General features: G+C 49.7%; 1 protein-coding gene across 11 annotated transcripts in view; it reads left to right on the top strand.

Annotated features, from left to right (window-relative positions):
• The window catches only part of LOC131932568 (RNA-binding motif, single-stranded-interacting protein 3), a 136,872-nt gene that overhangs the window by 101,851 nt on the left and 20,979 nt on the right, over positions 1–14,042 (top strand). The window contains exon 1 of one of the 11 annotated variants that reach the window (XM_059289571.1): positions 249–519. The exons of 6 other annotated variants lie outside the window; for them this stretch is intronic. Coding sequence is in view for 2 of the 5 variants with exons in the window: in XM_059289550.1 (XP_059145533.1) it covers positions 9,733–9,771 (39 nt within the window). In the remaining 3 variants the exon portion in view is untranslated. Of the gene's footprint in view, positions 1–248; positions 520–2,342; positions 2,573–2,627; positions 2,766–9,597; positions 9,855–14,042 lie in introns of those variants that run through there. 4 more of the 11 variants (XM_059289556.1, XM_059289577.1, XM_059289550.1 and 1 more) reach the window with 4 other exon arrangements.

Below are 14,042 nucleotides of genomic sequence, written 5' to 3'. Positions count from 1 at the left end.
GTCACCGCGCCCTGCAGACGACGGAGCTGAGGCGAGAAAAGACGAGACTAAACTTCCAGGAAAGAAGCCATCCCCAGGGAAAAAACGCCGCGGCACCAAAAGAGCAACAAAGAAAAAGCCGACTGGGGCCGATGTGGTGCTGGAGCCGTGGGCCCATGGACCCGTTGAGCCGCCAGAACCCTGGGACGTTTTTCTCCGGGGCTCGTTTGGTGAGCACAGCCTGGCGTATCACCTGCTCCACGACACGTCCGACTCGGAGTCGTCTGCCGAGCTGGACTAGCCAGTCTACACGTGCAGCCACTGGCCAGTCAGTCTACAACCACTGGCCAGTCTACACGTGCAACCACTGACCAACCAGTCTACAACCACTGACCAACCAGGATCTAGTGTAAACAATTCTCACGTCAAAGCGTGTGGAGGCAGGATACACGCATTTTTTTAAACGACTGCATGACTAAAGCAAATTTTTTAACTTGTGGTGGTGGCTGAAGTAAAATTCTTGGAGTGGAAACAGTTTGGGTAAGATTCTGTTATTTTACAATTTTAACTTCCTTCTCATTTTATATTCCTCGAATTACTTCAAATGTTTCGCATCAAGAAATGGTGTCGATAATTCAGGACCAAAGTTTGAATTAGCCGAATGTCAGAATGACCTGTTATCTCTTGGGTTTAAGTGACTGAAAGAAATAACCAGTTGTGGTGCATGGGCCAGACGTGAGGTCGTCTGCCGTTTTAAATCTACACTAGATGTCCAGTCGTGGACACCCGGGGCAAGATGGCCAGTGTAGTGGACAAAGTTAACTTGAATGTTCTCCACTTATTTGACATGAACTTAAGATAGAGGTTAGAGGGCTAGTTCCGGCTTCTGGCCATCGCTAAGGTCAAATGTCAAGTGGTTTGGTCTACTTGTGGTCCTAGTGGTTTGGTCTACTTGTGGTCCTAGTGGTTTGGTCTACTTGTGGTCCTAGTGGTTTGGTCTACTTGTGGTCCTAGTGGTTTGGTCTACTTGTGGTCCTAGTGGTTTGGTCTACTTGTGGTCCTAGTGGTTTGGTCTAGTTGTGGTCCTTGTGGTTTGGTCTACTTGTGGTCCTAGTGGTTTGGTCTACTTGTGGTCCTAGTGGTTTGGTCTACTTGTGGTCCTAGTGGTTTGGTCTACTTGTGGTCCTTGGTGGGCTGGTCTACTTGTGGTCCTAGTGGTTTGGTCTACTTGTGGTCCTAGTGGGCTTGTCTACTTGTGGTCCTAGTGGTTTGGTCTACTTGTGGTCCTAGTGGTTTGGTCTACTTGTGGTCCTAGTGGTTTGGTCTACTTGTGGTCCTTGGTGGGCTGGTCTACTTGTGGTCCTAGTGGTTTGGTCTACTTGTGGTCCTTGGTGGGCTGGTCTACTTGTGGTCCTAGTGGGCTTGTCTACTTGTGGTCCTAGTGGTTTGGTCTACTTGTGGTTCTAGTGGGCTGGTCTACTTGTGGTCCTAGTGGGCTGGTCTACTTGTGGTCCTAGTGGTTTGGTCTACTTGTGGTTCTAGTGGGCTTGTCTACTTGTGGTTCTAGTGGGCTGGTCTACTTGTGGTCCTAGTGGGCTTGTCTACTTGTGGTCCTAGTGGGCTGGTCTACTTGTGGTCCTAGTGGGCTGGTCTACTTGTGGTCTGTGATATGGTCTACTTGAGGTCCTAGTGGGCTTGTCTACTTGTGGTCCTAGTGGGCTTGTCTACTTGTGGTCCTAGTGGGCTTGTCTACTTGTGGTCCTAGTGGACTTGTCTACTTGTGGTCCTAGTGGGCTGGTCTACTTGTGGTCCTAGTGGGCTGGTCTACTTGTGGTCCTAGTGGGCTGGTCTACTTGTGGTCCTAGTGGGCTGGTCTACTCGTAGTCCTAGTGGGCTGGTCTACTTGTGGTCTAAGTGGTGTGGTCTACTTGTGGTCCTAGTGGGTTTTTCTACTTGTGGTCCTAGTGGGCTGGCCTACTTGTGGTCCTAGTGGGCTGGCCTACTTGTGGTCCAAGTGGTGTGGTCCTCGTGGGCTGGTCTACTTGTGGTCCAAGTGGTGTGGTCCTAGTGGGCTGGTCTACTTGTGGTCCTAGTGGGCTGGTCTCGTTAAGTGGTGTATGTCCTGGCCACATCTGGTGGTTTTTGTCCCAGCCTACAGCCGTGCTATCACGAGCTACAAGTCAGTGGTTTTGTTTGCTGGGTGGGGGAGGGAGGGACGTGACCGCTCTCCACATATCTAAAAGGGGTGGGGTCGTCTCAGTGACATGCATGAAGTTGGTGAGTGCCGCACATGTGTTGCCATGACACACGACCAGCACCAAGCTCGGCTTTTATCGCCGTATCTCGATAAAATACTTGCCTGGATGGTTTTTTCTCTAATTTGTATTTTTCCGCACTGGGCCGAAAGCCGTGAGGCAGGCATCTAACCTACATAAACACACTGGGACGGCACAGCAAGCTAAGGAAACGGGGCCTAGTTCAGGGGAGCGAACCAGATAAGCCTTGCTGGAGAGTCGCGCCTCTCCACTATTCGAGTCCCAGTGGTTGTCGGAGCTTGCTGCTGTCGAAAATGTCTATTTTTGTACCGATCGTGGTGAGTACCACTTTTCTTGTTCGCCGATTTGGATTTAAGTTATGAAAAGCCACATGTTGCCGTTAATAGTTAGAATGGATGCTAAAGGCGAGCGGAGTGTAAGTGGTTTCAACGCTTGTGCCTCTGTATTCTAAAGTTGGATGTAGCAGTCAGCGCTTGTAACAGTTTGTCAAACAGCTGTTGTAACATCTGTGTAAGTCCAAACTTTCATCCCAAAGTAAGTTTACCGTTTTCTTTTTTTTATACATTCCGCATAGGTACACGGGTCTTGTCCCCGGCACACGGGTCTTGTCCCCGGCACACGGGTCTTGTCCCCGGCACACGGGTCTTGTCCCCGGCACACCGGTCTTGTCCCCGGCACACGGGTCTTGTTTATCCCCGGCACACGGGTCTTGTCGGTCTTGTCCCCGGTACACGGGTCTTGTCCCCGGTACACGGGTCTTGTCCCCGGCACACGGGTCTTGTCCCCGGCACACGGGTCTTGTCCCCGGCACACGGGTCTTGTCCCCGGCACACCGGTCTTGTCCCCGGCACACGGGTCTTGTTTGTCCCCGGCACACGGGTCTTGTCCCCGGCACACGGGTCTTGTCGGTCTTGTCCCCGGTACACGGGTCTTGTCCCCGGTACACGGGTCTTGTCCCCGGCACACGGGTCTTGTCCCCGGCACACGGGTCTTGTCCCCGGCACACCCTGTCCCCGGCACACGGGTCGTTGTCCCCCCCCCCCCCACTAGGGGTAAAGGTAAACAGAAGCAAGTCATGTAAAACCGACCTTGTTTAAATGGTCATATCCCAATCATCCTGCCCTTGTAAGCCCATGATCAAAACTTCATAGCGAACTGAATGTCTACCCAGTTGTATCAAAACTTCATAGCGAACTGAATGTCTACCCAGTTGTATCAAAACTTCATAGCGAACTGAATGTCTACCCAGTTGTATCAAAACTTCATAGCGAACTGAATGTCTACCCAGTTGTATCAAAACTTCATAGCGAACTGAATGTCTACCCAGTTGTATCAAAACTTCATAGCGAACTGAATGTCTACCCAGTTGTATTTCGTTAAGATTGCTGGATGGGGTAGTCATAGGACCTTTTAGATTAGTGGATGGGGTAGTCATAGGACCTTTTAGATTAGTGGAGGGGGTAGTCATAGGACCTTTTAGATTAGTGGATGGGGTAGTCATAGGACCTTTTAGATTAGTGGAGGGGGTAGTCATAGGACCTTTTAGATTAGTGGATGGGGTAGTCATAGGACCTTTTAGATTAGTGGAGGGGGTAGTCATAGGACCTTTTAGATTAGTGGATGGGGTAGTCATAGGACCTTTTAGATTAGTGGAGGGGGTAGTCATAGGACCTTTTAGATTAGTGAATGGGGTAGTCGTAGGACCTTTTAGATTAGTGGATGGGGTAGTCCATCGCGAATGTCTAGAAATGAAAAGATCTAACTAGAGCATCAAATCCTGGAATGTATGTCGTGGATACAACGGGCACTTGTGGTCAGTGTAATGACAGGGCTGGGGGTCAGTACAGGGGGGTGGTCTGTTTATGCTAAAAAACTGATGCTGTGTAGCTTTAAGTCGAGGCTACTGACCACCGTGTGTACTCAATGGAAGGTTTTGGGCGTACTTTAAATAACCAATCAATAATTGTTCAATGGACGCACGTGACTAGGGGGAGGGCCTAGTTTGGTCCACACACGCGCCATTTGAGAGCAGCTGATCAAACGTGAATCGACCCGGTCATTTAGTCACTGCAGCATATGTTAGACCTGCTCAGCTGCTGCCAGTATTGTTTGCATGGTCCAGCCTTGTAGGGGACTTATGGTAGCCCTTCTGTTGTGGTGGCCCTTCTGTTGTGGTGGCCCTTCTGTTGTGGTGGCCCTTCTGTTGTGGTGGCCCTTCTGTTGTGGTGGCCCTTCTGTTGTGGTGGCCCTTCTGTTGTGGTGGCCCTTCTGTTGTGGTGGCCCTTCTGTTGTGGTGGCCCTTCTGTTGTGGTAGCCCTTCTGTTGTGGTGGCCCTTCTCTTGTGGTGGCCCTTCTCTTGTGGTGGCCCTTCTGTTGTGGTGGCCCTTCTGTTGTGGTAGCCCTTCTGTTGTGGTAGCCCTTCTGTTGTGGTGGCCCTTCTGTTGTGGTGGCCCTTCTGTTGTGGTGGCCCTTCTGTTGTGGTAGCCCTTCTGTTGTGGTGGCCCTTCTGTTGTGGTGGCCCTTCTCTTGTGGTGGCCCTTCTGTTGTGGTGGCCCTTCTGTTGTGGTGGCCCTTCTCTTGTGGTGGCCCTTCTCTTGTGGTGGCCCTTCTGTTGTGGTGGCCCTTCTCTTGTGGTGGCCCTTCTGTTGTGGTGGCCCTTCTGTTGTGGTAGCCCTTCTGTTGTGGTGGCCCTTCTCTTGTGGTGGCCCTTCTCTTGTGGTGGCCCTTCTGTTGTGGTGGCCCTTCTGTTGTGGTAGCCCTTCTGTTGTGGTGGCCCTTCTGTTGTGGTGGCCCTTCTGTTGTGGTAGCCCTTCTGTTGTGGTGGCCCTTCTCTTGTGGTGGCCCTTCTGTTGTGGTAGCTCTTCTCTTGTGGTGGCCCTTCTCTTGTGGTGGCCCTTCTCTTGTGGTGGCCCTTCTCTTGTGGTGGCCCTTCTGTTGTGGTGGCCCTTCTGTTGTGGTGGCCCTTCTGTTGTGGTGGCCCTTCTCTTGTGGTGGCCCTTCTCTTGTGGTGGCCCTTCTGTTGTGGTGGCCCTTCTGTTGTGGTGGCCCTTCTGTTGTGGTGGCCCTTCTGTTGTGGTGGCCCTTCTGTTGTGGTGGCCCTTCTGTTGTGGTGGCCCTTCTGTTGTGGTGGCCCTTCTGTTGTGGTGGCCCTTCTCTTGTGGTGGCCCTTCTCTTGTGGTGGCCCTTCTCTTGTGGTGGCCCTTCTCTTGTGGTGGCCCTTCTCTTGTGGTGGCCCTTCTCTTGTGGTGGCCCTTCTCTTGTGGTGGCCCTTCTCTTGTGGTGGCCCTTCTCTTGTGGTGGCCCTTCTCTTGTGGCGGCCATTTGACTAAACCTTAAAGCTACAAGCCCTACAAACAGATGTGAGTCTCAGCTTGTAATTGGGGGGGGGGGGTGGGGGGGGGGGGGGAAGGGGGTAATGATTGTATCGACCCAGCCGTTACACTTTCACTGTGGGGAGGGAAATCTATCGGTTGGTAGTTTTATCATGGTCACGTGTGATAGTTGTATTACATTAACAAGTTTACATTGGATTTGACAATTGTATCCATTGGATTTGAGAATTTTATCCATTGGATTGGGCAATTGTATCCATTGTATTAATGAAAAATTTTATTCAATAAATTAAATTTCGTTTCGATACCAACGTCGTTTAGAATTATTTTATCAATTCAAATATTTTAAAAAATTGCCCGTAACCTCTCCTTGAAGTCAACTGGAATGGCCAGGGAGAGTAAAACAATAAAAGTTAGAACAATTGTTTTCCATGATAAAAATACACAATAGTGATCTATGGTGTATAGCGTAGTATTGTATTTATATTAAATAATATATAGTATCCCCAATCGCCTTGACTCTACTTATCCAAATTAAAAATAAAAATGTTTTCTAAAATTACAATTATATTACTAGTAATTATTTCTTTGACTATTTCTAGCCTTAATGAAACCGGAAGTAATTTTGTATTTTCTACACAAATGTTATAAAATATTCAATTTTGATTGAAAAAATATGCTTTCTGGCAACAAAAAAACCCATTTGGAGCCAGCTTTTCAAGTTTGATGTATCCATTGGATTAATGGACGAATTGCATCCATTGGATTAATGGACGATTGTATCCATTGGATTAATGGACGATTGTGTACATTGGATTAATGGACGATGGTATCCATTGGATTAATGGACGATGGTATCCATTAGATTAATGGACGATGGTATCCATTAGATTAATGGACGATGGTATCCATTGGATTAATGGACGATGGTATCCATTGGATTAATGGACGATGGTATCCATTGGATTAATGGACGATGGTATCCATTGGATTAATGGACGATGGTATCCATTGGATTAATGGACGATGGTATCCATTGGATTAATGGACGATGGTATCCATTGGATTAATGGACGATGGTATCCATTGGATTAATGGACGATGGTATCCATTGAATTAATGGACGATGGTATCCATTGGATTAATGGACGATGGTATCCATTGGATTAATGGACGATGGTATCCATTGGATTAATGGACGATGGTATCCATTGGATTAATGGACGATGGTATCCATTGGATTAATGGATAACAGTATCCATTGGATTAATGGATAACAGTATCCATTGGATTAATGGTTAACAGTATCCATTGGATTGGACAGTGCCAACAGAAGAAAGACTAGGCCATGCTTATCTGTGAATGTTGTCCCGAGTTGACGCCACTTGACAAACGTAGTGATCTGGTGACACCTACCTCAGCTTTCCTAGCTGAGATACCATGATCAGTTATGTGGGGAACCACGAGATAAAAGGTTTGTGGGGGTGTCGGCCGCCCGGGGACTATCCTGGGTGTTACACTGTCATGACCTCCACGTAGCCTGCCATGGCTAGTGTGCTACACGTAGTGGCTGGTGTGCTACACCTCTACACACTCTAGACCTGGGTATATCGTTGGTCACTCACTAGCCTCTAGACTCGTGTACATCGTTGGTCACTCACTACCCTCTAGACCCTCGTTGGTCACTCACTAGCCTCTAGACTCGTGTACATCGTTGGTCACTCACTACCCTCTAGACCCTCGTTGGTCACTCACTACCCACTAGACCCGTGTATATCGTTGGTCACTCACTACCCTCTAGACCCTCGTTGGTCACTCACTAGCCTCTAGACTCGTGTACATCGTTGGTCACTCACTACCCTCTAGACCCTCGTTGGTCACTCACTACCCACTAGACCCGTGTATATCGTTGGTCACTCACTACCCACTAGACCCGTGTATATCGTTGGTCACTCACTACCCACTAGACCCGTGTATATCGTTGGTCACTCACTACCCTCTAGACCAGTAGTTCGCCTCGACCAGAGAGTTCAATGATTGTCTGCTTCAAAGGTCAGTTTACCCCAAACTGTCCAACTGTATACACCCCCACCCCCTTCTCTCCCTCCCCCCCCCCCCCCGGGTGTGAGACGGGCAGGCAAAGACACCCAGCATTGATACATCTCTTGAGTAGATAAATATAGCCTGGTGAGTGGGCGGGGAGGGCAGGGAGGCGCCAACATAAAAAGGTAAAAGATAATGTAGCCTGGGAGTTCACCTCGTTCTTTGGTGTCTGTAGATTACTCATCAACCCCTCCTTCCCAACCCCTCCCTGCCAACCCGCTTCCTAGCATCAACCCCCCCCCCCCCCTCCTCCCCTTCCCCATTCTCCCCAACCCACTTCCTCGCATCTGCTAATCAAAAGTACTCGGATGGGAAAGATGCGGGCATTTCCTGTTGCCACATTGGCTTTGGATTTATTTTGGCATTTTAAAAATTTAGTTTTCGCAATCATTTAGCGTCGTGAAGATAGTGCCGACTGCTGTATGCGCGGGACCTAGAGTTACTGGCCCTCTTGATGTATGGGCTGATATCAGTTGCTATGGCAACTAGTTAACCCATAACCCGATGCCGGCTTCGCTTTAATCTTCGCCTTTGCAAAAGTTAGCAAAATTATTGTTCTCGAAATATGTTGATGCATTTCGTTTAGTAAACGTTACAAATTAAACCTTGAACATTTTTTGAATGTTTATCTGAGCGTGGTGAGCTCCCATGTTATATATTACAAAGTCGGTCGTGTAGCATTTGATATACTATGTGGTTGTTGCCTGCGGTGGCAGGTTGTTGCCTGCCGTGGCAGGTTGTTGCCTGCGGTGGCAGGTTGTTGCCTGCCGTGGCAGGTTGTTGCCTGCCGTGGCAGGTTGTTGCCTGCCGTGGCAGGTTGTTGCCTGCCGTGGCAGGTTGTTGCCTGCCGTGGCAGGTTGTTGCCTGCCGTGGCAGGTTGTCTGGCGGTGGCAGGTTGCATCTATCTGCAACTTGGAGGTGAGTACAACTGTAGTTGTAGCGGCCAGCTTGAGACAATTTCCTGTGCTGTAGCTTGCTGGTTTAACCTTTCGTTTGATACACGTTTGTGGAACATGGGTCGCTCTAAGTCTTGTTGTTTGATACTAATTTCTTCAATCGTAGCTGGCAGTGTGTAGAGGGGTGTTGGTGGGTGGGGGTTGTTGGTTAGATGGGGGTGTAATGTGAATGAATTCTACTTGGGTTGTTGCCTACCCCTCCCAATAAACTAATGTCTACAACTGACGTGTAGATAATCTTGTGGCTTGCACACATCCCGTACTTTAGTTACGTCATTTTACCACTGAGATGCGAGTTACAGCATTTGTGAATGTAATGTCCACCCTCGCTTCGCCTCCCCTTCTAGCGCTCCCCCCCCCCCCACACACACACAATCTATGCTCGATCTGCCCTCGCTTGACCCGCCCCTTTTGAACTTGTGTGTCCTCAGTTGACCCGCGTCTAGCTCTCCTGACCAACATTCTTTTCACGCTTGACCTGACGAGGCTAGAGGGTTACTTAATCTATACTTCGTGTCGTGTAGGGCTGGCTTCGTTGTACGTCGTGTCGTGTAGGGCTGGCTTCGCTGTACGTCGTGTCGTGAAGCTTGTAACATTTTGTATAACTTGAATAATTTAGACCATTATTTTTTACTGCTCGCTCCAAAAATAGCCCGTGTTTAGGAAGTTAAAATGTATGTGTTTGACCTTCCTGCAGCTGTCCTTAATGTTCGTTGTTTACTTTCGCTCCCCCAACTTGGACGCTAACCCATACACGATTTATCCATGCAGTTTCTGCTTGAAGTGTCGTGTTGTAAGCTCGCGATATAGTTACGTCTTGAGTTATCTTCTCCTACCCGTATCAAGTAGCCCCCCTTTAACGAGCACTTATCTGAATGTGGAGATAGGTTTTCTCCCCCTACAGACTGTCTTTTGTAGCGTCCTGCGGTATGTCAGGTGGGTTGGGCCTGGTGTGTTGGGACAGGTCGCATTACCGCGGTCTCTCTCGCTGGGAACGGTCGATCTCTGGACCATTTTTACTCTAGATTCAAGCGACTACTAGTTGCAGCAGAGTTTTAATTACTTGATTCTCTAGTTTGTGAGTGGATGCTGCATCTGGAAATATTCCCAGGGAAAATCGAAAGTGTGATCGACTTTTGTGGGTGGAAAACGTAGCAGGTGTTAGTTCACCGTTCGACCGACATTTTCTGGCGTCTGCTGGGTCAAAGGTAGGTCTGTGAGGGGGTGGGGGAGGGGGTGTGCGTGCCGTTGCGTCTACTTGCTGCGTGAAGTTGCGTCTACTTGCCTATACCGTGGGGCGTCCAGCATTCTTGTATAAACCCGCACAACGGAGATAACGTCACGACCGCGGTTTGTTCCGCTGGTTTTGTAATTCTTAGTTTTAAATGACCAACCTTAAGGGTAAAGTTTTAAATGACCAACCTTAAGGGTAAAGTTTTAAATGACCAACCTTAACGGTAAAGTTTTAAATGACCAATCTTAACGGTAAAGTTTTAAATGACCAACCTTAACGGTAAAGTTTTAAATGACCAACCTTAACGGTAAAGTTTTAAATGACCAACCTTAACGGTAAAGTTTTAAATGACCAACCTTAACGGTAAAGTTTTAAATGACCAACCTTAACGGTAAAGTTTTAAATGACCAACCTTAACGGTAAAGTTTTAAATTACCAACCTTAACGGTAAAGTTTTAAATGACCAACCTTAACGGTAAAATTTAAATGACTGTAAATAAACCACCTGGTTCGAGCCTATAAACCTACCTGGTTCGAGCCTATAAACCTACCTGGTTCGAGCCTATAAACCTACCTGGTTCGAGCCTATAAACCTACCTGGTTCGAGCCTATAAACCTACCTGGTTCGAGCCTATAAACCTACCTGGTTCGAGCCTATAAACCTACCTGGTTCGAGCCTATAAACCTACCTGGTTCGAGCCTATAAACCTACCTGGTTCGAGCCTATAAACCTACCTGGTTCGAGCCTATAAACCTACCTGGTTCGAGCCTATAAACCTACCTGGTTCGAGCCTATAAACCTACCTGGTTCGAGCCTATAAACCTACCTGGTTCGAGCCTATAAACCTACCTGGTTCGAGCCTATAAACCTACCTGGTTCGAGTCTATAAACCTACCTGGTTCGAGTCTATAAACCTACCTGGTTCGAGTCTATAAACCTACCTGGTTCGAGTCTATAAACCTACCTGGTTCGAGCCTATAAACCTACCTGGTTCGAGCCTATAAACCTACGTTGTTCCTTTTAAAACGAGCAAACTCCGTAGGTAACCAAAGGTAGCTTACTAATGTCATCTAACCGGTTTTGTTGCTGTGTTGAGGCTCCGTGGGTCGCGACATTCTTTAGGGGGGGGGGGGGCGGGGCTTCTAGTGGATTTTTTAAAGTGGTTTTTAGGAACAGTTGACATTATAATTAAGTGTTACAATGTTTTAAGGAACACCTAACATATTTAAGTTACAATGTTTTAAAGAACACCTAACATATTTAAGTTACAATGTTTTAAAGAACACCTGACATATTTAAGTTGCAATATTTTAAAGAACACCTGACATTATATTTAAGTTACAATGTTTTAAAGAACACCTAACATATTTAAGTTACAATGTTTAGACACATCCAGAGCTGCCATTTTCTACCTGCTGTTTCGTGACAAAATCTCGTTTGTGTTTCGTGTTTACACACATTGATATAAGCCCTCGTAACACACCCGCAAAAATCACTCAACCGTAAATGACCTATCCCCCTCACACCCCCGTTCGCGTGGCTATTTATAGCTGCCTTTAAAAACCATGAGCACTTTAGCTGGATTCAGTGGTGGTTACCTCCCCTGAAACTACTTCCCGTACGCGGGGCAACCAGTCAATAGATTTTCTATCCAGTGGGGTCGGCCATTCAATGAGTTGTTAGAATCTTGTGCATTCCAGTGGTAGCGACTTGTCTAATGTGATCTGTTGCTTTCTTGTCTAACGTAACTGCCCCCCCCCCCCCCCAAGTGACCGCCCCTTCCCCCCCCAAGTGACCGCCCCTTCCCCCCAAGTGACCGCCCCTTCCCCCCAAGTGACCGCCCCTTCCCCCCAAGTGACCGCCCCTTAACCCCCCCCCCTCAAGTGACCGCCCCTTAACCCCCCCCCCCCAAGTGACCGCCCCTTAACTCCCCCCCCCCAAGTGACCGCCCCTTAACTCCCCCCCCCCCCAAGTGACCGCCCCTTAACCCCCCCCATAAGTGACCATCCCCTTCCCCAACCTAGTGACCGCCCCCTTCCCCAACCTAGTGACCGCCCCCCTTCCCCAACCTAGTGACCGCCCCCAACCTAGTGACCGCCCCCTCCCCCCCAACCTAGTGACCGCCCCCTCCCCCCAACCTAGTGACCGCCCCCTCCCCCCAACCTAGTGACCGCCCCCTCCCCTTAACCTAGTGACCGCCCCCTCCCCCCAACCTAGTGACCGCCCCCTCCCCCCAATCTAGTGACCGCCCCCTTCCCCAACCTAGTGACCGCCCCCTTCCCCTACCTAGTGACCGCCCCCTTCCCCAACCTAGTGACCGCCCCCTTCCCCAACCAAGTGACCGCCCCCTTCCCCAACCTAGTGACCGCCCCCTTCCCCAACCTAGTGACCGCCCCCTTCCCCTACCTAGTGACCGCCCCCTTCCCCAACCTAGTGACCGCCCCCTTCCCCAACCTATTGACCATCCCTTCCCCTACCTAGTGACCGCCCCCTTCCCCAACCTAGTGACCGCCCCCTTCCCCAACCTAGTGACCGCCCCCTTCCCCAACCTAGTGACCGCCCCCCCCCCCCCCAGTGATTACCCCCTTCCACCAGACTTATTCCCTACACTCTGGTACCGTATCTGTGAAGTTCTCTGGCAGATACGGGCAGCACATCCTGTCTTTAAGAGCTACAATTTGACGTCTTTTAATAGCCCGTCCCGGGGCTGAAGATAAGAGGTGAGTTGTTTGGGGTCGGGCGATAGTGTTGGCGCCTGGTGCTCATGTGTGTATGGGGGGAGGGGGTAGACTATGGATAGTCAGATCATTTATTTAGGTCAAAACATTTTAAAGCTCTCGAATTTTGATACCGCATTAATATTTTTTACCGCCAATTTTAAACGTGTGCAAGACTGTCCTGTGGATGTCCTGGTCCTTCACCCAGCTCCTAAACCGTCCTGGTCCTCCACCCACCTCCCTAAACCGTCCTGGTCCTACACCCAGTTCCCTAAGCCGTCACTGAAGGTTTCTGGGGCGGCTTGACTCGTAAGGTGGTCTGTGAGTTGCTGGTGAGTCATTCCTGCCCCGCCCTCAAACGTGAGCGGCACACACGCGTACACATGCAAGTACACACACACACACACACACTAGCGAACACACTCGTACGTAGGCGCACGTATAAGCTGCCTGTTGAGGTTGACCAGATTTTTCCTCCATCTTGAAACACTGGCACATTTTAACACGTTTGTCTCAGGTCCTGCCTTGTCTCAGTGCCGGCTAATCGTTACTGGGGTGTGGGTCAGTGCCGGCTAGTCGTTACTGGGGTGTGGGTCAGTGCCGGCTAGTCGTTACTGGGGTGTGGGTCAGTGCCGGCTAGTCGTTATTGGGGTGTGGGTCAGTGCCGGCTAATCGTTACTGGGGTGTGGGTCAGTGCCGGCTAGTCGTTATTGGGGTGTGGGTCAGTGCCGGCTAATCGTTACTGGGGTGTGGGTCAGTGCCGGCTAGTCGTTATTGGGGTGTGGGTCAGTGCCGGCTAATCGTTACTGGGGTGTGGGTCAGTGCCGGCTAGTCGTTATTGGGGTGGGTCAGTGCCGGCTAATCGTTATTGGGGTGTGGGTCAGTGCCGGCTAATCGTTATTGGGGTGTGGGTCAGTGCCGGCTAATCGTTATTGGGGTGTGGGTCAGTGCCGGCTAGTCGTTATTGGGGTGGGTCAGTGCCGGCTAATCGTTATTGGGGTGTGGGTCAGTGCCGGCTAATCGTTATTGGGGTGTGGGTCAGTGCCGGCTAATCGTTATTGGGGTGGGTCAGTGCCGGCTAATCGTTATTGGGGTGGGTCAGTGCCGGCTAATCGTTATTGGGGTGTGGGTCAGTGCCGGCTAGTCGTTATTGGGGTGTGGGTCAGTGCCGGCTAATCATCAGGGCGTGGGGCGGTGCCGGCTGTTGTAAGAGCCGTGATTCCAGTACCACCATACACAGGCCAGTAGTCTGGTTTTCATTACCCGTACGTCCATTTTTTAAATGTCTGTTGATTAGTTAAAGCCGTTCGTATATGTCGTCAGTGTCGTGTTAGAGCTCTTGAGTGTTCCCATGTTTACAATTTTTGTCCCATTCATTGGACGGTTGCACGGGGTTTCTCGATCACGTGACCCCACGGGGCCAATAGCAAGGGACCTTTGGACG

This window comes from Physella acuta, unplaced genomic scaffold (genome assembly GCF_028476545.2).
Source record: "Physella acuta isolate Inbredline_101_S28 unplaced genomic scaffold, ASM2847654v3 ptg000105l, whole genome shotgun sequence".
NCBI lineage: Eukaryota > Metazoa > Mollusca > Gastropoda > Physidae > Physella > Physella acuta.
The sequence above is the reverse complement of the archived record's forward strand: the minus strand, read 5'-3'. Positions and strand labels throughout refer to the sequence as shown.